At 42.1% G+C, this 24,260-nt stretch overlaps 1 protein-coding gene across 1 annotated transcript; it reads left to right on the top strand.

Annotated features, from left to right (window-relative positions):
• The first annotated feature begins 5,049 nt into the window (after nucleotides 1-5,049).
• Nucleotides 5,050-23,885, top strand: dhx36 (DEAH (Asp-Glu-Ala-His) box polypeptide 36). The gene is made up of 26 exons (XM_076100161.1): nucleotides 5,050-5,613; nucleotides 6,378-6,526; nucleotides 6,627-6,740; nucleotides 6,890-7,106; nucleotides 7,812-7,850; nucleotides 7,982-8,152; nucleotides 8,349-8,428; nucleotides 9,856-9,930; nucleotides 11,134-11,300; nucleotides 11,401-11,482; nucleotides 11,639-11,779; nucleotides 12,662-12,767; nucleotides 16,170-16,257; nucleotides 16,879-16,934; nucleotides 17,045-17,109; nucleotides 17,611-17,754; nucleotides 18,159-18,276; nucleotides 19,250-19,348; nucleotides 19,899-20,072; nucleotides 20,212-20,298; nucleotides 20,388-20,471; nucleotides 20,620-20,719; nucleotides 20,882-20,972; nucleotides 21,916-22,036; nucleotides 23,342-23,494; nucleotides 23,564-23,885. Exons 1-26 carry the CDS (start codon nucleotides 5,368-5,370, stop codon nucleotides 23,792-23,794), a joined length of 3,198 nt encoding a protein of 1,065 aa, XP_075956276.1. The 5' UTR covers nucleotides 5,050-5,367; the 3' UTR covers nucleotides 23,795-23,885.
• Nucleotides 23,886-24,260: the final 375 nt, after the last annotated feature.

The raw sequence follows: 24,260 nt of genomic DNA, 5'->3' as shown, positions 1-24,260 counted from the left end.
CATACATACAGGATACCAAGAGGGTGTCTCTCAGGAGGAGGTTGGAAGACAAATTTCCTAATCATTCCACGTCACCACTTTCCAATCACCACCCTTGAACTGAGAGGTGACCCAGATAGAAATTTAGCTTAAGACTGTTATGAAAGTCTGTTTGCCTACTCTTGTACTTCCTCTTCAGGTAGCATCATGAGAGCACTTACATCACCTATCTGTAGAATACATAGAGATAGATTAGCCTGAAAAAGGAAGAGAGATGGATGTGAATTGGGGTAAACAAGAGAGAGAGAGAGATAGAGAGAGAGAGAGAGAACAGGGAGAGGCAGGAGGGAGAAACAGTATTCCAGCAGAGCATCTGTATTCCTTGAGAGAGTTTCACCATACGGCAGCCTGTCACATATCTAAAATAGATACAGCAAGAGAGAAATCCACTTAGACGTTGAAAAGGAGGGGCCAAGGTCTAGTCACACGTCTAATATGAAGCGGCTCCTGTACACTACATCAGCGGTGACTCAGCGGTGAGGGGAGGGGTCACCTGACCCATGTGTCTGACTCACCCATGTGTGTGTTGTTCTGCATTTGCGTGTGTGAGAAGTAGCCTTGCCGGTAAGGGTGGGGGGAGACATATGAGAGTAATGGTTTGCAATTTCAGCCACCAAAAGTATTCACATGTTTCCTTTATATGAATGTGCTTATTCTACATATATTTATTTTAACTCTGGTGTGTTTTCCTTTGCGTCCAAGTGCTATGACCATTATGTACTATTTACACAATTAATGTTGCCACTATCAAATGAGAGAGAGACCACTATCAACGCTGAAAATCTGAAAAATGAAAGGAGAGGCCGAGCATATGAGGGAAAGTGCAAGTGATTATTGAAGAAGAGGTCGATGGGATACTTTTGCAGAGGAGTTTTCTGCCTCATGCACATTTAGTGCAATTTAAATGAGTGACAGTGTGCATATTTTACTACAGTAGGCAGCATATGAATGTACATTTCAGAGCCACTTTGGGGGCTCATCTGCCCATCCAATCAGTGAGCCACTGGGCCTCTCACTTTCTATTGAACACATGCATATATTCAGGACTGGAATAAAATGTTCGTATATATGTAGGCCTATTTCAGCACTGTTTTTGAATGGTTACATGGACTGTGAACATCTGTCAGAAGCATATAAATCTTCTCTTTCCCGAATAATGTTGATGTATCCATTATCTATATGCACATTTACATGTACATTTGTGTGTATATAATTGCAGTAACATAGTAAAAATAGGTATTTTAGAGTAACTTATATATATTTATTTAAGTTTGTTTTATTATGGTGTCTTTTATATGTCAGCCGTTTGGTTGCGTGATCTTCAACCACAACATTGGCATTTTGTGGACTTTATTTGCTGCCGTTTGAATTTGTCCTTTATAGAGTCTACTTCATCAGCTGCCGCATTTCCCATCCTGCCGAAGAATGTTGTCATTAAAGATTCATACCGGAAAATTGCCTCCAACCGCATTGCAATGTCAAGAGCTCCCAGGCAAAATGTAAAAGAAAATAATGTACAGGCGTATGACTCATACTGAATGTAAAGTAGTATTCAATGTCAACCATTTCAGCTGTTAATGGTGCCAAAGGTTTTGTCAGCCGAGCACAGCTTCATCTCCGTAGAATCACAGAGTGGAAGTAGTTTGATCATCTGCTTATTTTCACTTTCAGACAGGACAACAGCTCAGCTTCTGGTCTCATCAAACCTTGTGATCAATAAACTTGCCATTTGCTTTCATTTGTGAGAGACTCGGACTTTCACAATAGCTTTACAGCTGCATGTTTACTCAGTCATGTCAACCATCTGAACTGATTCGGTTACACAAAGTACTCAAATGTGATTCTTTATTACAGAATAAAAGCAAATACAGTGCTGTGATTAACTACTTAAAGAAACTGACCTAGTTAGTTCGCCACCATCATTGGTTGTTGTTTGGTTGTTGTGCCCCTAGGATGACAGTAATATGACTAATCCTCAACCGCTGTATGATATTGTGTTAATGCTCTTATCTGTGTTTCAGCTGACATAAAATCAGCACTAAAGACATGATATTTTCTTCTTTTTTAGGAAGGTTTCACAAATAAAATTTCATCCTTGTGTTTGTGAGCACATTTAAATATATGTCTTTGTGGAAGGAGCGTAGAGGGAGAGATACCAGAAAGCAAATAGTAGGAAAGCAGCAGAGAATTTGAGTAAAGGGCACATGGCAGCAAAAACAAAAAGTAAAATAAAATTTAAAACGCAGTTATTAAATACATATGCCAGCAGCTAATCCTAAAGTTTTATCATTTCTCTCTGACCCAAGGACTTTCACCTCCCACTCACAACCTGTGATTATGCTGAAGCAATAAGGTAGAGGTAAGCCTGCATACAAATGTAGCATCAATGGCACTGCTTGAGACCTCTAGCTCAACACATGCGGCGTCAATGAATAGCATGCTTTGTTGAGAATGTACATCTGAGCCAGAAGAGGAGAAAAAAAACAGTAAACATGATGCTTTTTATCTGAGGTTTTCCATCTCGGTTAAATGATTCATTAGGGTCAGAGATCATTTGTATGCATCAGCTAGCCCTGAGGGTATGAAAACAAGGTGTGCAGAAGAATCCGCAACAGCACTAAGGGGAGTGGGGGAAGGGGCTCATACGAAACAGTCCGTTCTTACATCATATCCTTTCGTTGTTACGTCTCCCTCCACAAAGTCTTTCTGGTATGTCTCCCTCTCCCTATACATCTCAGATTCCCTCTCAACATGTTCCTTTACACTTTCCTACCTTAGTTTCTCACTATTGTCCTGCCTTGCTTACTCTTTGACTCCAGCTCATTTTCAATCCCCCATATGTTTCATTCAGTGTCGCCAGCTGAGATATTGATTGTACCCACACGTTGCAAAATAATGACACGGATGAAAGTATTGGCAGCTGAGTCGAAACTCTGCGAGCAACTGCTAATTCAAACAAAGTTTAGCTAATCACAGTTGATTTATTTTTATGTTTCAAACCGAGCCCTGCTCAAAGACAAGACTGAATCTATTTCTGTCAAAGCTTAAAAAACAGAGACAGATATGGATTTAATGTGAGACAGATGATGAAAACAAACTCCTCAAGACACAGATTGAAACTGAAATTTCCTAGAAACTAGATGTATCTTTCACACCAAATGACAATAAAGTAATTAATGTCATCCACGAATTATCTTCTTTCACTGCATTTCCTTTAATTACAAAATAGTTGATGACACCATGAATGTGGACACGCTGCACACATTTTCATTTCACAGATTATAAAATCAAATGTTTCACATCTTCAAATGTATCAGTGCTATGATAACGACAGAACGGGAGAGTGGGTGAGGAAGAGAAGTTGATTTAAAAGTGGTGATGTATGATATTTCATGTGAGCGACACAGAGCTCGATGGTGGGTGGTAGGCTACTCTGCAACCTCTCATGTGCATCATGCACAAACCTCATGATTATGTGGTATTATGGCACTAATTGGGTTAATATTGCTTTCATTTTAGAAGAAAAATGCAGAAGGAGACAGACAGACAGAGAGACAAACACATCGTTCACTCATTCAAGTTTTCAGCTAATTTAAAACAAGACAATGTTTACTACAATTTAATTATATATGTGCTTGTAACCATTCAAAACAAACAGAGACAGCGAAGCATAATTGCTAACCACCACTACACAATGGTATGCTATTAATGCATTTCAGTTAGAGGGTGATGGATTGCAGTGTTTTTTTTCAAATTTATTGGAGTTGATAAATATTTCAGGAAAGAATGGACTACAATTTAACTGAAAAGCTGCAGACGTTTTTTTAATTTTATTTTAGAAACGTGAGGTTAATGCTTTAGTAGTCAAGCAGTCATGGCAGATCTTTTTCATTTGGCTGTAACCTTTAAGGCCCCGACAACAGGTCATTCCCTGATGTTCCGTTGAGCTGTGGTAGCAGGGTTAGCCCGTTACAGCAGTTACATTGGCAGCATATACTCCCATGGTGTGGATTTTTAGAGCCTCAGGACGTTGTTCATAAAGTCACATTAAATGTTTTTTTTCCCAATCCTTGATCCTTCAGTGACTCAAAACTTGAGTCTACTACTATTGGCCATAGAGATGAGAATGATTAGGTTTCCTTGGTAAACAGGAATGTCAGGGGTTTGAGTCTGGGGATTAAATAGCCAAATATTTCATTTTTTGTTGTATGGTATGTACAGAAGTCAAACAGGGACCACAATACAGCAGGATAATACAATACACCAGAGAAAAATGCCTGATAGAAAATCCATGTTTAACAAAAAGAAAAGAAAATATGGAATAAATTGGGTATACTGGGAACTAATCAAAATAAATGTATTCTCAATCACTTCAAATGCATATTTTAATAAAAAATATTTGAGAGAAACACCTTATTGTTCACAAGATACTCAAGATTCTTTCCTGCATAAAGAATAAATAATGTTGTTTTTTGTTTGCTCGTTATACGATGTCCAGAAAAAAACAAAAGCAAAACTGAAGATCGAGCCAAAAAAGATTTCACCAAAGGGACACTATCAACAAAAGAGATATGTGATCAATGACAAACCGCTGATGAATGGAGTCAGTCTACATCAGGATTAGTTTCAACTCTTAAAATGGAGATCCTTTTTTTTTGGAAGAAAATACAATAACAGACGCTATAGGCTCTTATTTTGATAATGTCACACATACAGTCTTTTAAGGGAGCCGTTCAACAATCACAGCAGCGATCTTGTTATTACCCTGCCATCACGGTTGTTACATTTGTATATATTTATAGTAAAACAAGAGCCTAAGAGTAAAATAGCCAACAACATCTGAAGCAAACGAGTTATTGCAATATCTGTTCATGGATTGATGAGAAGTTAACATAACAGTTGCCTGGCTAAGTAAAAAACATGGTACCACCACCTCCACCAGCCACAATTCCAACAGCCAATCACAGAGCGCTGCCACGAGCATATCATGCAGCTGGAAATTATGTCTGACGTCATTTCTGTGCGACATGCCGATGGACTCGAACAAGCACCAAACGAAAGCGTTGCATGTTGACAGCATCATCTGAACGTTAACAATATGTTACGCTGTAATGTTAGCTCTCAAGAAATGAACTGTCGGCAGCTACGTATGTTTAACTTCAGTCTCTGACCCACAAGTCCATTCAACACATCCAGCTAAGCATTGACGCTTAGCAACGTTAGCATTAGCGAGTAGCTAACGTTACAATATTAGCTAACGTTACCTAACTTGAATTACCGGTTAACGGTTATTCTTACAGCGTTTTAGCTTTTTTTCCTGACGGCGGTATGAGTTCTGGTTATGGTGGTCGAGGAGGGAGAAGAGGCAGAAGAGGAGGTGGAGGATCCAGAGATGGAAGCAGAGAAAGACGGGACAGAGGAGGTTCGAGTGGACACAGCTCTGACTTTGACCAGGACCGAGGAGGAGGAGGTGCACAACGGGACCGTCCTCCTCCACACCTGAAGGGACGTGAGATTGGTATGTGGTACGCAAGATACGGAGCCGTGAGGAGGAAGCAGGGTGACCGGAGATCGGTATGTATTGTGTTTGGTTGCGTGCTCTTGCACATTGTGTTGAGCAGGGCAGGTTGTCACTCCATTAGAAACATCAGGACCTTAAGCACAGATATGAGTCTGAGGGTGACAGTTCCCTCCTAACTGATTTATTAAGCCCTGTAGTAGACACCTGATGCAAAGTGTGGGGCATATGCTGATTTAATTGAAAAATGGTTAAAAGCACAAAGTCTATGTGCAGAAATTTGCACCCTAATCGGTGGGCAAAATCCTGCAGATAGGTGGTACATCACCCAGATCCTGACACATCTTATTATAGCTTGATCAATTTAGTGAATAGAGACACCTTCCCTGAATGTTTTTTTTTTAACTTTGAGTCATAAAACTGCATTAAGTTGTTTGATGTTATCAGAGCCGAAGAGACATGTGTTGATTTAATTTACTGGGTTGTGTGAATGGGCGTCTAAAGTCTGAGGGTGACAGAATTGGTTTCAACCCTTAAAGCAAGCCAATCGTATTCACGGTGCATGGCAGAGAAGTTACAGTAGACGTTGCATAGTGCTAAAAGAGCAAGTAATCATTCAGCTATCACTGAATATTATCACTGAATATTTACTGAAAAATCACGTAACAATGTGTATCGCTGTTCCATGGATTTCACATTTCAGTTGGATTTTTCAATAATTCACTCATAACATTGCTTCAAACAGAACGCTGGTGTCACATTTGTAAAGGTTAACTGTAATGTTACGACTGAACTTTCCCCTCTTCATGTCCGTGTGCAGCGGGCGGTGGTCCAGATGGATGAGGCCAGAGAACAGCATATTACCAAGCTGCTCAGCTCTGTCCAAAATGATCACCCTGGCTCGTGGAGAGATGCGAGAGCCTCTACGTCTAACAGCTTGCGGACAGCTGCGAATAGCAGCAGCCATTGGTAAGAACAGCTTGTATAGCTATTCTGTTCAAGACTTGCACAGTGTCATTTTTTCAGATGCGAGTGCTGTTAAAAATGTCACTCTAATTTGTGCATGCAGTTACTTCGATGGGGACATGTCTGAGGAGGAAAAACAGAAGATTGAGCTCAAATCTGAGGACGAGGAGGAAGAAGTTACTCCAGGCCAGAAGAAAGCAACTAACAAATCGCAACGGTAACTTTGCAAGCAAATATGATTCATTGCTCCAAAAAATATAGTTCAATATTTGATGGTGTTCCATGCCACAATCACAGAACAACCAATATTGTCCGGTGATCCACCGTATCGTGGATATTTACGCACTTTATTGTTTTTCCGTTCAGTTACTTCTCCCATGCAGTTGTGAAAGATGAGCCTCCAGACACGTGGGATGATGAAGAGGAGAAGGAGAAGGAGAAGGAGGAGAAAGAGACGCTGAGAAGGAAAGACAAGGACCTGGAGTTCTTAATCCAGGAAGTAGCCAGAGACAGTTCACTTGATGACCGCTTAAAGAGAGACCTGCAGACCAAGAAATCAGATACAAAGTACAAAGAAATGCTGGTGAGCATACCGATTAGTATCAAGTTCATGATGTTGAATGTAATGATTTTATCATGTGTCTGCAAATATTAAGATGTCCACTGCACCAGACTTTTATTGATGGTTTGATGCCCAACATCATTTATATTTCTTTAGATAGGATGCATACCATCCAATTAAAAAGGTTGCATGATTATTTCTGTGGGGAAGATTGTTTTACTAAAGAAATGAAGAGTGGAGTAAAAATAACCAAAGCTCAAACACAGCATATGTTTCTTAATAATTAGTAAAAACCTGCCTATTAATTTGAATTCCATTCTTTGGCTTGTTTTGTACTCTGAGATTTACCGGTCAACAGATGTTTATCTTTATGGATCTGAATAGTTTAGTATAATACAGAGTAAGGTTGGGAAGGATGGGGAATTAATATCTCACAGGAATATTATATCCCACATGTAAAATATTGGGAAATGTTTTAAAAATGAAATTACAGAGCAGATTAGTCCCAATATCGTAATGTCACATTATTCCACTGAGTGAATATTGAGGAATTACTGAATTGTCAACCCACTGTTCAGAATCTGGTTTGTAAGATTAGAATAAGAGATGTTTTGGTATTTAAAAACTGTACTCATCATCAAGTCATAAAGAAAGAACGTCTGCTCTTCATTTTATTATTTTTCTTCAGTCTTAATTAAGAAATGTTTCAAATTTCTTTGCCTTCAGAAATTCAGGGAAAGACTACCATCTTATGGCAAAAAAGAGGTAAGTTTTTGATTCCACTAACTCTTAAAAGCAAACACTCTTCCGCATGATTGTGTATTCTGCTAAATGAAATCTTATCCTCTTCATCTCATGACCTTTCCTCTCATTTGCTTCCATCTTTCTGTGCTCAGGAGCTGGTTGATCTTATCAACTCGAACCGTGTCCTGGTGGTGAGTGGGGAAACAGGGTGTGGAAAGACCACCCAGGTTACCCAGTTCATCCTAGATGACTACATCAATAGAGGTGTGGGCTCAATGTGTCGTGTGGTCTGCACGCAGCCTCGCCGCATCAGTGCCATCTCGGTATGTACTTTTTTCGTTTTCTAGCTCTGTGTTGAATTGCATGTTGCTTTGTGCATACCAAGGATAGATGTGGTTGTGTGATATTATGTTTATGGGCTGCGTATGTCATTTCCTGCATCTGTCATGTAACTTAGATGGATATTCTTCACTAATGCTGATCGTGTTCTTACATTTTTTTGTGCGTCCTCCCTCTCAGGTAGCAGAGCGTGTAGCATCAGAGAGGGCAGAAAGTGTAGGAAATGGAAATTCTTGTGGTTACCAAATCCGCCTGCAGAGGTAAGGAAGTCTCTTCAAACATATGTTGTATAATGTAATCAACATAACTGATGCTATAGCAGCATCTACGCTAACCTCTTTAGGAGCCGCCATTGTTGGTTCGAACCAACAGTCGCCTCGCACACACCTAAGCCACGGCCATAGCTGCCAGTCGCTCGAACAGAATGTCTTCCAGCTGATTGGCCACATTTACACACATGGGCGGCCACTGCCTCATTATCGATTTATGTCGGGGCACAGACCGCAACGTCACAACCGCACACACACACACACACACACACACACACACACACACACACACACACACACACACACACACACACACGTGTCATCGGTGTGGAAGTTCATCAGTGTGGTTCCGAGCGCCGGAAGTGACGGAGCTAGCTAACGGAATGCGGAGTAGGTTTAAGCGGGAGGTCAATCAGAAAAGTAAAGAGGGACGCCAAACAGACAAGTTCATGCTCCGACAGGACGCTCTCACCGCCATGTTGGATTTGAGCGTCGTCGCCATTTAAACAGAAGGCGAGGGAATGGATTGGTTTACGGGCTAAAATATAATAACCTCTCGTGGTAGTGATATCACAACGCTACAATGCCACTGATATAATGATAATATAATAACCTAATAATGCAAGCACACCCTTTCGAAGAGCAATGTCTGCACAATGCCCAAGTCTTCTAATGGGAGGGAAGATGGTTTATTCTGCATCATGTTGGCTAAAGTGTTGATGCTTTTATTAGATTAGATTGTTTGTTAGCCAGACAACCAAAGCCAGTGGAATTTGTTTGTGGTACAGTATTTTGTTCTCTTTAGCAAAAATACATAAATGGACAAAATCAATATGGAAACAGACGCATGTAAACAAACAAGTCCAATATCGAGGTCAACAAAAATGACCGAGGTCAAGTCCATTTATTGTACAATAAGCCATTAATTAATGTAACATATTACAAAATAAATTTGTGATAAATCAAAAAGCCATGCAGCAAACCTGCTGCCAGTGATGCAGTAAAAACTGTACACATTGCAGAGACCAATTACATTACTTATTAGAAAGCATTTTCTTTATCGACAACATTTTTTAGCAACATCAATCTCAGCTTTGTGTGTGTGTGTGTGTGTGTGTGTGTGTGTGTGTGTGTGTGTGTGTGTGTGTGTGTGTGTGTGTGTGTGTGTGTGTGTGTGTGTGTGTGTGTGTGTGTGTGTGTGTGTGTGTGTGTGTGTGTGTGTGTGTGTGTGTGTGTGTGTGTGTGTGTGTGTGGAATCCTGAAAGACAATGTTGTCTTTCACAGTCGCATTCACAAGTGTGGACTGAAGGACCTTCATTCTGGCAATCCTTTGTCTTCACTTTGTACTCGTCTTAATTATCGTGTCCTTTGGGAAATGTTAAGTCTTTTTTTTTTTTTTTTCTGCTTCTATCCCTCAGCCGGTTACCACGGAGACAAGGTTCGGTCCTGTACTGTACAACAGGCATTATTCTTCAGTGGCTTCGCACAGACCCGTAAGTCTCCCCCCCCCCCCCCCCCCCCCAGCCCTGCTTCCTCTTCCTCATCACATCTTCTCCCTGCGTTTCTTCTTCTCTGCTTCTCCTCTTTGTGTCTTTGTTGCAACTGTCCTTCCTCCAGTCTCTTATTCCATCTGCGTCACTCTGTTTTATTCCTATTGGCTTGTGGTTGACTGTCTGTCGTCTGTGGAAGGTGCATTAGTATGGGTCCTCATCCTCAAAGGCAGAGAAATGAAGACACACACACACACACACGCAGAGCTTCTGTTGACTCATCCTTGCATTCTGAGTGTCTTCAGAAAAAAAGCCACAGAGACTAAGTGAGAGTGCCAGCTTCTCTTGTTGTCTTGCTTCATGGTCTTTTCAGAGTTGGCACAGCTCTAGTGAGTCATTTTAGGACTACAGTCGTCTGGCAAAATGCTGCAACTCTTTGGCATTAAGCTGTATTTAAGCAGCAGCTTGCTTTCAAGCTGACAGTTGTATGGACTTGCAGCTATGTTTACACTTGTCAGTTTTTTGTCTCCAGCCATCAAGTGATGAATTTGTATTTTAAGTCCCACAGAGCCTTTTGATTCGTCATTAAACTACTGCCGTACAGATAAGCACAGCACCCAATTCTAGTTGCAAAGATCACATGTCTAAATATGTAGGATACCATTTTTAGATGGCAAAAGATTAGATGCAGCATTTGGAAAGTGAGTAAAAAATGGCATCTAATTATAGCTACTGAATGTAAAAATAAGAGAAATCATGCAGCACATTATGAAAAAAGAGAAACATTTTGAAAATAAAAAGGATCTTCTTGGCTTTTTTTCAGACCTAATGAGGACACTGCATTCCAAATCGCATACTTTTTTTAATTATTTTTTTTACTTTTAGTACATACTGCAGCTGCCCTTACTAAGTATGTTTTGTTGCATGCCGTATGCCTTAAATTGGGACATACTACTTCGTCATAACAATGCACCTTAAACTATGACCCTCTTGCTCATATATCCGCTGATTGTGGGTCAGAATAGCCAGAAAAGCATGCTGGCTTGCATACTGCAAAATGCAACTCATACTATGTATTGAGACATACTAAATCTTATTTCTGGCATACTAAACGGTATCGTCGTATGGGTATTGAAATGCAAGCGACTCAACCTAAAATCCACCACCGACTAAAACATTGTCCTTTATTCATTGTGTATGTGTCAGATTGTTGTCCAGCATCAGCCACCTGGTGTTGGACGAGATCCACGAGAGGAATCTGCAATCTGACGTTTTGCTCGTCATTGTGAAGAACATACTCACCCTTCGAGATGACCTCAAGATCATCCTCATGAGTGCCACGCTCAACGCAGAGAAGTTCTCTCGATATTTTGGTATGCCATGCCGAAGTTTGTTCAGCACCGGTCTTGCAGGTTGGTTGTTTTGGATTGTTCCTCCCTCTCATCTACCCGTTTCCCTGCGTCAAACCTTTAGACAACTGTCCGATGATCCACATCCCTGGTTTGACGTTCCCGGTTGAGGAGTTCCTACTTGAGGACGTTGTGGAGATGACCAGGTAGAACGCCACTGCTCCCAGACGCACACATGCAAAGACAGTCGCACACTAACATGCACACACACACACACACACACAAATGCAAAGATACAAACGGAACCACACCCCTTTTTGTTTTAACGGGGTCTCATATGAAGTGGTCGGTGTGTCTTCCAGGTATCGTCCCCAGAATAAGGACCGTCGCCCCTCAAGGAAGAGAAACTTTTGGCAGGGGCACCCCTCCAGGCCTGAGAAGGAGGAGAAAGAGGCTGAATACAAGGAGAGTTGGCCCACGTATGCACGCACACTGCAGGGCAGGTGAGTTGGTGAGAACAGCTGGGTGGTTAGATTGTTAGAGAAGCTGCCAGGTTGATAGATGTGTTGTGTAGGTGGCGAATGGGAGGATATAAAATGAATATCGCCTTTTCTTTGTGAATTTGAACGTGATGTTTACCGTAGTGTTTAAAAGCTGAATGAGGAGCAGGGTAAGGGCTTTGGAACACTCGACCCTTTGATAGATTTGTTAGGTAAACACTCAATTTATACATCTGCATTACAGTGTTGTTCCTCCCAATGTAACTGAATGCATCGGTAACAGTGTATAAAAACACTGCACCAACTGTAATCTACTACTGAATCTTTGTGGTGGGGTTTTCCATCCTGCAACTGCTTGAGGGGAGAAGCTCAACTCCTCAATAAAACTCTCCTTGAATTATTACAGCTGTTTGCAGTGCAGTCCTTTTTTCTTTGCCACCGTTATTACTGCAGTCAGTTAGACAAATCAAGTTTGTTCAAGATACAAGAGATGCATTTGTACCTTTTTAAAGAGGTACAGTGGAATTATTTGAGCAATGCTCACTGAGTCAGTTTAAAAGGAAAACAAGAAAAGGGCACAGAGGTAACACAATGAATTAAGATGGCAGCATTTATAAGTAAACAATAAATACATATATACACCCTTCATAAACATGGTAAATATCAAGTGTAACAAAGTGTGCACACTATATACAGAAGTCCAAAGTGAGAAATATTGCACAGTCCACATTATAGATTGAGTTTGGTATCTCCAAAGTCAGTATTTTTACTACAAACCCCTATTTGTGCTATTTTGCTGAATTCCAGTGCAATGTGTTACCATGTTAAGGCACCAGAGATGGAGGGTTGTCAGTGTATTCATTGTCTGTGTCCCATGTTTTACAGATACTCTGACCACACCATTGAGACAGTGGAGATGTTGGATGATGACGACAAGATTGACCTGGAGCTGATCGTGGCACTGATTCGCCATATTGTGCTCAATCAGGAGGTGAGTTTGTATCTCTGGTGTCAGGGCAGCCGTATATGAAAGTGGCTAAATTCTAGTTTCTTGAATTACATTGTACTCCATTGAAGAAAATGGGATTCCAGGGAGTTTGCTATGTGGGTCGGAACCGCCTGAGAGCCCTGAGTGCTTGTGTGTGCTCACGGACACTTGACCTGTAGATTTTAAGAATAATTTTTTTCTTGGACTTGAAAAGCTCCAAATATTTTGATCGTAGACCGGTAGACAAAGCAGTGCTCCACTAGCAACATGGTTTCAGATCAAATAAAAGTGAATAGTTGACAGGTACAGAAACGCATAGACGCACATCACATTCTGAGGTAGAGCAGATGGACGGAGCAGGAGGGCTAGCTTCCAGACACGGAGCGACATTAGATCAGAGGAAATAACACACAGTCTGGCAGCAGATCTGTGCTAATGACTGATCGAACAGATGCTCTCCCGATGCACATCCATTTCCTCATTTCTATTTCATATCAGTGTTCAGTTAAGACTTTGGTTTTGTGGAGTATAATGTCAACTAAGTCAGATCAGACATTTTTCTTTCTTTGTGTGAATGTTTTAGACTGTGGCTTGTTGTGGTTTATTTCTCCATTGATGAGCCGCTTCCTTGACTTTACCTCACGGCCGGCTCAGTGACGGTTCTCTATCTGACTCGTGGTGAGACACCACAGGATCTCACTATTAGGAACTCGGTAACGAACACCCACAGAACACAAGAGAGATTGGATTGTCTTCAGTTCACGCTGATTTATTTTGCATCACAACGTATACAAGTAAACCGAGCTGTCCGGCGTCAACTCACTTCACAATAGCATTGTACATTACTTTATACCTCCATTCTACCCGAAGTCTTCTCCCCTCTTCGGCGATGTCCTCCTCCTCCTCTGAACTTTCACCTCGGACAAGTCATAACAGAGGGTTTCTTGATTAACAACAGTCTCCTTCCCCACTCGTCTTCTCCTGATTCCACCTCTGGCCGCCCGTCACAGCGACCGGCTCTTGTCTTTTCCCTCCGTTAGAAATCTTGCCCTACTTGTTCATCTACATCATCCCCCCCTCTATCTTCACCTGGACTCCATGGCCGCTATACAAGACTCCCCTGTCTCAGTGACGTGAATAACATATGACAATGATACAGGCCAATATCGCAGTATGAATGTGAATATACATGGATACGTTTCAAATTATGGATATGATTGATTTTACACAAATATATTTCAATACACACATAGATTTTTCTCCCACAAGCTATATCAGGAGTTGCATGTGCAGGCGAAATGAAGGCAGGGCAAAAAAACTGTCTATTTCAGTAAATCCCCTGTTCAAATTGTATTTGCAGCATGTTTCTTATGTTTGTCATCTGTGTCTATAGAGTCACGTAGGTCAGTGTCAACATGTGTGATAACAAAGCTGCACAATGAAACCGATTTATCACAAGCAACACCATTCAGTGTGGGCTTTTGTCCCTATTACAAGGGAGGAAACAACGGTGAGGACGACTTAGGAAATGGAGCGCCCGAGTGGAAGGAAAACAATCGATGCTGCTCTCACTTTTCCTGTATTTTTTCCAGATGCAGTGGAACTAGTTGGACGTATTTTGTTAGTTTGTGGTGTACAGGAGAGAGAAACAGGAAAAAGAGACGGGCCCAGAATGAGATGTGACTAACGCGGTCAGACAGAATAATTATCCCTTCCCCTATGAAGCCATATCTCTATCAGTCACGGCCACCCTGAGCCAGTCGACCAGCTGATTCGCCGTGGCATTGTCCGGCGCTCGACAGGGAACCGCTTGATTCTCCGTGACGGCGTTCTGAACCGAGGATACGGGCCGTCTGCCAGGCTTTCCACTTTGATGATTGGTTAATTATGTTGCAGGAGTCCGTGATTAGACACCTAGGGGGTTGACATACAGGCGTTAATGAACGCCTGCTGGGTACAACTGTGTGTGTGTGTGTTAAGTAGTAGCACTACACTACAGAGCTTGCTGTGCCATTACTTGATTTTTAGTTGGAATCGGAGGTGTTTTCTGTACTGCATGTGTGTGAACATGTGTTTCTGTCAGGTTGTAACTAGGCACACAACTCTCTCCTCCTCCTTTATCTTTCACACACACACATGCACGCACATTAAACACACACAAATCTAGTCCCAAGTGAGTGCCAGTGAGTGAGCACTGGTGATAATAATTAGCTTTAATTAAAAGGCCCCAGAAGCTATAGTCTGTTCTTCATCTCCCCTTCCTCTCAGGAAATGAAAAGTCCTTTTTAAAGACTGGGTTATTTTTGTATCAGCTTAATATTATACTGACTATCATTTGTGTTTCATTTTAGGTCTTTAATGTAGCAAAGTAGCATTTCCAGAAACGTTTCCCTTTTGATATTACATAAAAGTAGGATTTTGCTCCAGTTTCCAAAGAGCTTCTGACATTATTATTTGTCTTTAGTTCAAATCTAAAAAACATTAATCGACTCATTGTTTTTTTTCTTTAAAAAGCTGCTGATGATGAGATTCGTTAATGATTCCAAAGCCAGGTATCAAAGCGCACTACTTTCTGTGTATTGACTGAAATGTGTTTGTAGCAACTGGCATTCAAATCCTGGTTCGGTTGTGTTTAGTTATTCTTTGGTCAGATATTTCCCGTCTTAAATCAGGAAACTCTGCTAACATTAGACAGTGTTTGAATAATGCAAAAAAAACCTGAATGGCCGCTTGTGGTCACATGACATGAAACACTGATGCATTGAGATATTTGGCATTTTGTTTTAGAGAAAACATTTTATTGTAATCTGTAAATCTCTTTTAGGTATTCTGCGTTATTCTTTGTGTCCTATTTTATTGCTGCTACAATAATACGATTGCTGCTCATCAATCATCCAAGGTGTTTTTAATGTTTGAGGAGCTGACACCTAATTCACGTTAAGTGGTCATCCAGTCCATTGTCAGACAGCTGAATTTGATCGCGCTGGAATACTTCCAACTTTATTCGCCTCCGTCATCCGTTTATCCTGCTGATGTTTTCTCAGCTTGCATTTGTGTGCCTCTATATTTTCCAGGTGACTAATTGGTTTTCTTTTCTTTCTTTTTGTTTTGCTGCTTTGAGATCCCTGTGGTAATGTGAAGCAGAGGCTGCCCTGTAGTGGGAAGATGTTGTCATTATGATGTTGGCAGGCAATGTCGGGGCCTATTGTGTGGCCGAATGCGGAGGCTTGGAGCTCAGGGCGAGTCAGCTCCATCTTCCTCGGCTCAGCTCCTCGCTCACTTGGCTCGGTTGTTGCTGAGGCTCCTCCGGCTAACGGCAGTTTGTTTCTTGGTGTATTTTTTTTTTGCTGTTTTTACTGTGTGGCTTTCAGCTGCTAAGTGTTGTGTCATGTCTTTGTCTGACAGGATGGAGCAATCTTGGTCTTCCTTCCTGGCTGGGACAACATCAGCGGTCTCAATGACCTGCTCACGGCTCAGCAGATGTTCCGATCAGGTACAAGCGTGGAAATACGTTCGAGCATGATTATGTTACTAGTCTGGTCTCTGGTCCGATATAACTTACAGAAGTGTGTAGAGCTGAAACAATGAATCCATTGGAAATTAATTGTTTTTTTAGAAAATCGATTAATCGGGAACATATTCTTCTGATTCACTGATAATATAAATAGTTGTTAGTTGCAGCCCTAGTGTGATATGAAAAACTATTGAGAACGGACTTTTCAGTGAAGTAGAAGACATCTTGTATTCTGTTGTTAAAACTTTTTGAAATTTGTATACATACATACGAGTATATACTGTATACATTTAAGCAGTTTTAACTAATAAAAAACCCCATTTTTTTGTATTTTTCAAAAGTCATAAAACATTACTGAGGGGGATTTTTAAATATACTGGATTAAATACATTGTGTTTTTCTGTCCATATTTAATAACAATATAAGTTTTGTTACCAAAGATGAACAAATGGTGATAGATTGTTGCATTCTTGATATTAGCCTGGAATTCCAAGGTTATATTTAGACATAATTGTTGCGCCTCACACACTAGCAGTATTATCTTATGTTGTCAAATGGTTCTTTGTTTGAGCTTTTCTTTTGTGTCCTGTTGTGTTTCAGACCGGTTTGTCATCATCCCTTTGCACTCCCTCATGCCTACCGTGAATCAGACGCAGGTTAGCCTTCTCCTGTTCCTCTCTGTGCTCGTCTCTCCAGCTGTCTCTGCCAATTGTCCTCTTCAATATCACAAAAGTCTCATCTTATATTTCCCCCATCCTCTTCTCAGGTGTTCAAAAGGCCTCCTCCTGGAGTTAGAAAGATTGTGATCGCTACCAATATAGCTGAGACCAGGTATGTGTGTGTGTGTGTGTGAGTGTGTATTTGTTTGGGTTGTGCAGCTTTTGTACTAGTTTTTGGCTGTTACTTTTGGTAAGTGGGAGAAAATGGGAAAATCCATGTGTTCTTGTGTGTACCAGTGTAATGCAGTAGGTCCAAGTCATTAATAGAAACAGCAGATTTGGGGCTAATTAGCATACATGTCCTGGAGTGATTGTGGACACTGTCATATTGGCTTGGATGGAGCGCACAAAGTCTCTGTCCGGCAATTTGTTAATGCGTTCACAGAGCATTGTGCAAGCTGCCTGCACTCTCCTCACATCAGTCTCATAAATATAGACTCTAAACCTACCACAGGGCTATATTTTAGTTTTCTTTACTTCTGAATGATTGCGTGCGAGTCTTGGCTAATAATTCTTCACAGGCTGCTTTGAAGATTTGGTCTTTATTCCAGCCTCTTTTTTTTTTTTTTTTTTCTGTCTCTCCCTCTTCTTCTCTCGCTACTCTTCCTCACAGCATCACCATAGATGACGTTGTTTACGTGATAGACGGAGGCAAGATTAAGGAGACCAACTTCGACACCAGCAACAACATCAGCACCATGACGGCAGAGTGGGTCAGCCTGGCCAATGCCAAGCAGAGGAAAGGACGTGCTGGCAGGTATGTGTGCGGATACAGCGAGGGCATGCTGTATGTTAGTGCCTCTGGGTGTGCAGCGCTTATCTGGAGGCATTATTTTCCCTTCTATTTGTCATCTCAGCTTTCTGTCAGTCTTTCCCATCAGCCCACTCCTTCCTGCCTTCCCATCTGTAAACACTGAGAAAGGCAAAGCGTAGTCACTCTCTGGTTGTTTCCAGTCTGTGACTCGAGATGTCTGTTCCGTTAGCTAGCTCTGACATCAAAGTGGAGCAAGGCCCAATTAGCAGGAGCTGCTTACCGAGGGACGTTTCATCCCGTTGATTTCAAATGAAGCTCTTGTCACCGGACTGATGTAACACGCAACCTCTTTTTTCTTTTTTCTCTCCCCTCTCTGTCCCACTCTCTTCTTCTGTGCATATATCCAGAGTGTGTCCAGGGAAGTGCTATCATCTGTACAATGGTCTCAGGGCCAGCCTGCTGGATGCTTATCAATTACCCGAAATCATGAGGACACCACTGGAGGAGCTCTGTCTGCAGATCAAGGTTGTCTATGTGGAGAGACAAATAGGTGTTGTCTGGGGAGTTGAGATGAGGACGTGAATGAGTTTAGTGAGCGCAGAGAAGGGGAACGAGGACAGCGCTGCTGTTGTTGATCTTGCGTTAAATTACAGCCTCTTTCCTGCCTAATGAGAACGAGGGATGAACGTTCTGGGCTGACTCATTGCCCCTTTTGCTCTCGAGCTCTTTTCGCTCCATTTTTGCCAAAAACATAATCGCTCCTCTTCTGAGCCTCGTTCTCGTACATGAACGGGCGCTTTCTTCTTTGGTTGCTTGCTATTTTTTTTTGTCCCCCTCCTCTTTTTTTTTTTAACTCCTCATACTCCACACAGACATATTTCAACCCATGCTAATGGAACATTAAGCCAAAGTTCACTCAGATCTAGTGTTTGCAATGATTGTTCTCACCAGTATTTGTTATTGGATATGCATTTGAGTGTGTGTCTTCCACTACTTCAGTTGGATGTTTTTGAAGCTAGTGGGTGAGAGGAGCACTAATGCATCAGGGCGTCCTTAAAGTGAGAGAAACACTGACAACATGCTAACCCTGAGCAGACGCTCTAATGCACTCCAACACCAACCTATGAGTCAGACATAGAAATGTGGTCGCTTCCTTACTCCTCGGTTTCTCACAGATAGATGTTTGGTGTATTTAAAAAATCTCTTATTTGATATGAAGGTAAAGACATATTTAGAGAATCACCGTTTGTCATCATTATATTAATTATGTGCTCAGCCGCGTAATGATGGAGCTAATGGTAACATGGTTAACTCAATAATGGCAAACCATGAGAAGACACGCATAAAGCTAAGTGCAGTCGACCTTACCATAGCTATATACTGTACTGCCCACAATTCAGTGCTACAAATGACAAGCAGTTAGACAAAGAAAAGAGAATTTAATACAAAAAGAGTTTTGCTGATAACTGTGTAATGTGATGTGATGTGTGCTGCCTAGATTTTGAAGCTTGGGTCAATAGCTGAATTCCTGGAGAAATCCCTGGACCCTCCCACGACAAACGCCATCAGCCTCGCCATCAAGAACCTCGTAGACCTGGTAAGAAAGAGTGAAGATCATTCCTTTTATTTTTAAAGACTAATCAGAAACAACAAGCAGCTGCAACTAACCAATTAATCTGACTCATTGTTTCTGCGTTAATCAATACTCTGCAAAGACAATGTACCAAAGTAATTTGGAAACGGCAGCATTTCAGCAAGAGAGACTATCTCTGACCTGAGCATGTGGTTTCAAGGTCTCCTGTCGTGAAGTATTATGTATAAATCTGCTAGTACCAAGGATGCTTGTCCTCTAGTGGAGGAGGCAGGTTGGAAAAGAAATGAGGACTAAATGAGGAATCGGTACTCATTAAAAGGGTTTAAGAAGATAAAGCATGGTAAGGTTAAAACAAATGTAAGAAAGAGGTATGTGACGGTAACAAAAGTCAAAGCAGATGCTCCTGAGAGCCTTAATAAGCCTTAATTAATAAATCTTTTCTGCCTGCTTTATATTTTGGGATATTATTTCCCTCTCAACAACCCGTGTCGAGCTGTAGATGACTAAAGATGTGTGCTTCTCTTCTGGGTTTTGTGAATGTGTTGTGTGCTAGAACGCCCTGGACCGCTCAGAGAATCTGACAGCGCTGGGTTTCCACCTGGCTCGCCTGCCTGTGGAGCCTCACATTGGCAAACTCATTCTGTTTGGAGCTCTGTTGGGCTGCCTCGACCCCGTACTCACCATTGCTGCTTCACTCAGCTTCAAAGACCCTTTCTTCATACCCCTGGTAGGGCACCGAGCTCACAGACATGAAAGCTTGTGTCCGCAGCGACACACGAGCACACTTCAACACATTGCTGCACACTGCCGCCTTCTTCTTTCATTGCAAAGTAGGTCTTAATATTAAATGCATGTGTCTGTCTCAGGGTAAAGAGAAGATGGCAGACATGAGGAGAAGGACCCTGTCCAGAAACTCCAAGAGTGACCACCTCACTATTGTCAATGCCTTCCAGGTAAGACAGCCCACATCTGTCACATCGGTCTTTCATCTCTGTCTGCTGTATACACTGATTCTGTTTTAATTCATCCTGTGATTGACCAGGGCTGGGAGGAGGCCAAACACTGTGGTGCCAGGTATGAGCGGGAGTACTGCTGGGACAACTTCCTGTCTGCCAATACGCTCCAGGTGAGCCAGTCTGATTAGTGGTGTTGTGCTGAGCTCTATACTGATGTGCTTTTGAAAAGAAAACCACATTACATGTTTAAGTTGACTCCTGCCTGTGCAGATAAGGACATGCAGCCTTTTTAGAAGCAATTTGTCTTTTGTCATTCAGATGCTGCACAACATGAAGGGTCAGTTTGCTGAGCATCTAATGCATACAGGCTTTGTCAGCAGCAGGGACCCCAAAGACCCCAAATCCAACGTCAACTCAGGTAACTAAAAAAATCAACTATTCATCGACCGGTTGCGATTCAACTGTCCGAAAATGCTCGCTCTTATGAGTCTTAAAACCAGACCGTGGAGCAGTAATGAAATCTCATATGCAACATGCTCATTTTTTGTTTTTTTTCTCGAACTCTCACTTCCTTCATCAGACAATGAGAAGTTGATCAAGGCGGTGATTGTAGCTGGTCTGTACCCGAAGGTGGCAACGATCAAACCATCTCACAGCAAGAAGAGGCCCGGGTGAGTCTGCCAATTCAATGAGAGGAAGTGCACAATCATTCTTATTGAACTTTTGATTGGAAAAAAAGGCGACAATATCTCATCAGACCTCTCAGGTGAGAGTTTTGTAGCGGTCCTGTGACAATTACCTGCGGCTATGCAGAGACCATGTCAGAAAAAGAGGCGCTTTTGCAGCTGAAGATCAATGCAGTCATCATAAAACTGGCCTCAGGCAGCTGTCATAGGCATCGTCTGTGACCGCTTCAGACACACACACTCTCACAGTAGGCCTGTCACTTCTGTTTGTCTGTCTCAATGACAGCTTTAGACCCAGTTGGACAGTGAAAATTGCCAGGGTCATTTCCTCTGCATAAGTAGTTCTCAGCACTTGTGGTGCTAATCCATTTGGAAAGTCTTCACATGTCTGCAGTATTTAACGGAGGCCTTGTTCAATGAAGCACTCTTTTGTTTGTTTTGCTGCTAAATCAGAGCGCTGTCTGGTTACAAGCAGCTTTGTTCCCTGCAGTCAAGCGGTTGGGTTTTGTCGCGCTGACACGCAGGAGTTTGAAACACGGCGTTACTTTCATGTTAGGGAGGATTCGCAGACTGCATCACAACTTGTCTTTGGTACCCGCCGTGCTAGAATGGCAGGAGGCGTTTTTTCTGCCTCGTATCAACAAGCCCTAAAGCATCTGATGGGTCGTTTCTAGAACTACTTATGATCCGTTTTGTGTCAAATCTGTGGAGTTCCTCTTTTAATGACTAGACATCTTTACCATGTACTGTAGCGCTCGGTGGCAGTTTCCGACCTACAGTAATGAGAAATGTTTCCCCCTCTGTTCCGTTATCAAGATAATGATGGTAATAAAACTATAAGAATTTCCTTTATCAATAGTTTTTACCAAATGTACGTCGCCCCACCACCCAGACAAACACAGGCACTCTAACATCTTCTCTTTCTCAGGGTGAAGGTGTACACCCAAGCTGATGGAAAGGTGTGCATCCACCCGAAATCAGTCAATGCTGAAGAGACGGAGTTCAACTACACGTGGCTCATCTACCACCTCAAGATGAGAACGAGCAGTGTGAGTAGGCGAGGGGACATGGGAATGCAATACCCTGTGTTTCAACACGGCTGCATGAATGTTGTTTTTTTTACTCTCAAGTGCGTATTGCTCGTGTCTTGTTGATTTTGTATGTGTCCCTCTGAAGGGTGCGTGTGAGTGGAAAGAAGGGCCAGTGGTTTATTCCAGCTTTACTCCGAATGAATATTTGATTATAACGCTGCCTTTCAACTCGCCCTCAAAGGCTCTTGTGCTTCAAAGCGTCCAGACACAATGTAAGAGGTGGTGGGGGAAACCGGTCAATGCGGCTCCTGACGGCCATCCTCTTTCTTTTTTGTTTTTGTTGTTGCCCCTTTTTACTCTCCCATTTTCGCCTCCCTTCCATCCGTCTGTCTTTGTTCCTTGTGTGCCATTTCTCTTTGTGAAGGTTACTCTTCAGCAGAAAAAAAAGCCCTTTCATGTCCTCTCTGATTTCGTCTCTCACTTTGCCGCCTTGGTCTTTATGAAGAAAAGTATTTTGCTGGATTTCCCCATTATTATTGCCACCATTAAATGTTGTGGAAGTAGTTCTGTGCACAATGCTCTGCACTTGTGTCTATTATCAAAGTAAAGTATTCAGAGAGTCCAAGCTTGTCACGGTTGTTTGTTTACTAAGTGAGAGAAGGAAGCAGAAAGTCCTGGAAAGAAAAAAATAAAGGCAGGAAAGTGAGTGATGACGTTAAACTTAATCTCCTCTGACGCACTTGCACCTGGTGGTCTATTACATTACACATTCATGGGGCAAATGCAGTTGTCCCCGCTCTCTCCTTGCTTATTTTTTCTCTTTGTCTCCCACCCACTCGCCTTACCTTCTCAGATGCTAATTTATAACACTGCTGTCTGTTACCTTCCAAGCTGAAATATACTGTATATATACACACACAGTGCATTACATAGAGTATCACTTCTTTCTTCTGTCTACATATTTTCAAATTTATATTATTTCTGTAATTTCTTTAAAAAAAAAAAAAAAGAAATTTATTTGGGCATCAATAGTCACGCTACTCTGCATGAGCAGCTGTCAGTTGAGCACAGGAAGGAAAAGAGTGCAACACATTTGTGAAATTCACAGACCGGGCAAGATGACATTTCTCTCAACACTGAAACACATTTCAAACTCGCACGGCCTCTCTTCACTAATGGGACACTTTCAGCCCACACCACAGAATAGCTGTCGGGCACGGTGTGTCATCATGATCCCGCTTCCCGTCACCGACTGTGTTAGCGTGTTCTGTTGTCGAGCTCCTGTCGTTTGTGCGTTAGCGACGTCTCTCTGCGTGTCCTCAGATCTTCCTCTACGATTGCACTGAGGTGTCCCCGTTCTCGCTGCTGTTCTTCGGAGGAGACATCACGATCCAGAAAGACGAGGACCAGGAGACCATCGCCGTGGACCAGTGGATCGTCTTCAGATCCCCGGCACGCATAGCGCACCTGGTCAAAGTAAGCACAGGACACACTCGCGACAAAGCCAATGATGAGATACATTTTACTGACCCGTCTTTTCTACAGAGTTTAAAGAACGAGCTGGATTCTCTGCTGGAGGAGAAGATCCGTAACCCTGCTCCCGTGGACTGGCAAAATCGTCAGTCCAAAGACTGCGCTGTCATCACAGCCATCATAGACCTCATCACCACCCAGGAGAAGCCTACAGGCAGCACGAAGGGCTATGATAGAACGTGGGCGTCTGCCCCAAGAGCACCACGCATTCAGTTCAATGACGACGACGACGATGACGATTAGGTGTGGCCAGGTTTTAGGCTGGTTATGCAGAGAAGCGCTTCAGAGCTGACTGACTGCACCCTGACCAGAGGTTAGTTGGGATATTTATGACACCCAGAAGTACTGGGAAGTGTTATGCACTTGAATGACTCAAATTACTGTTTTTGCTTATTCTGTTATTTTGCAAGGACCAATCCATGTTCCAATCCACACTCTGTAGCCGTTTTGTTAATTTGGTTTGAATAAATCTTGCTCCATTTTAAGCGTCACCTAATAGACTGCACAATAAAGAAAGGATCAATGAAACAAAAACGCATGGCTTTGCCTCATCTGCTTTACTAAAATGAAATTTAGGAATTCAAAAAACAAAGTGAGAACCATTACTCTGAAATATTGCAGGCTTTATTATGGGAAACTATAATCTGTTCTATGATGTGAGAGCAGCCACTACATCACCTGGGTAATATTTGGATGGAATGAACACCTG

The sequence above is a fragment of the Anarhichas minor genome, unplaced genomic scaffold (genome assembly GCF_050575085.1).
Source record: "Anarhichas minor isolate MPS153535 unplaced genomic scaffold, ASM5057508v1 ptg000026l, whole genome shotgun sequence".
Taxonomy (NCBI): domain Eukaryota; kingdom Metazoa; phylum Chordata; class Actinopteri; order Perciformes; family Anarhichadidae; genus Anarhichas; species Anarhichas minor.
Note: the sequence above shows the minus strand (reverse complement) of the source record. Positions and strands in the feature narration are given on the sequence as shown.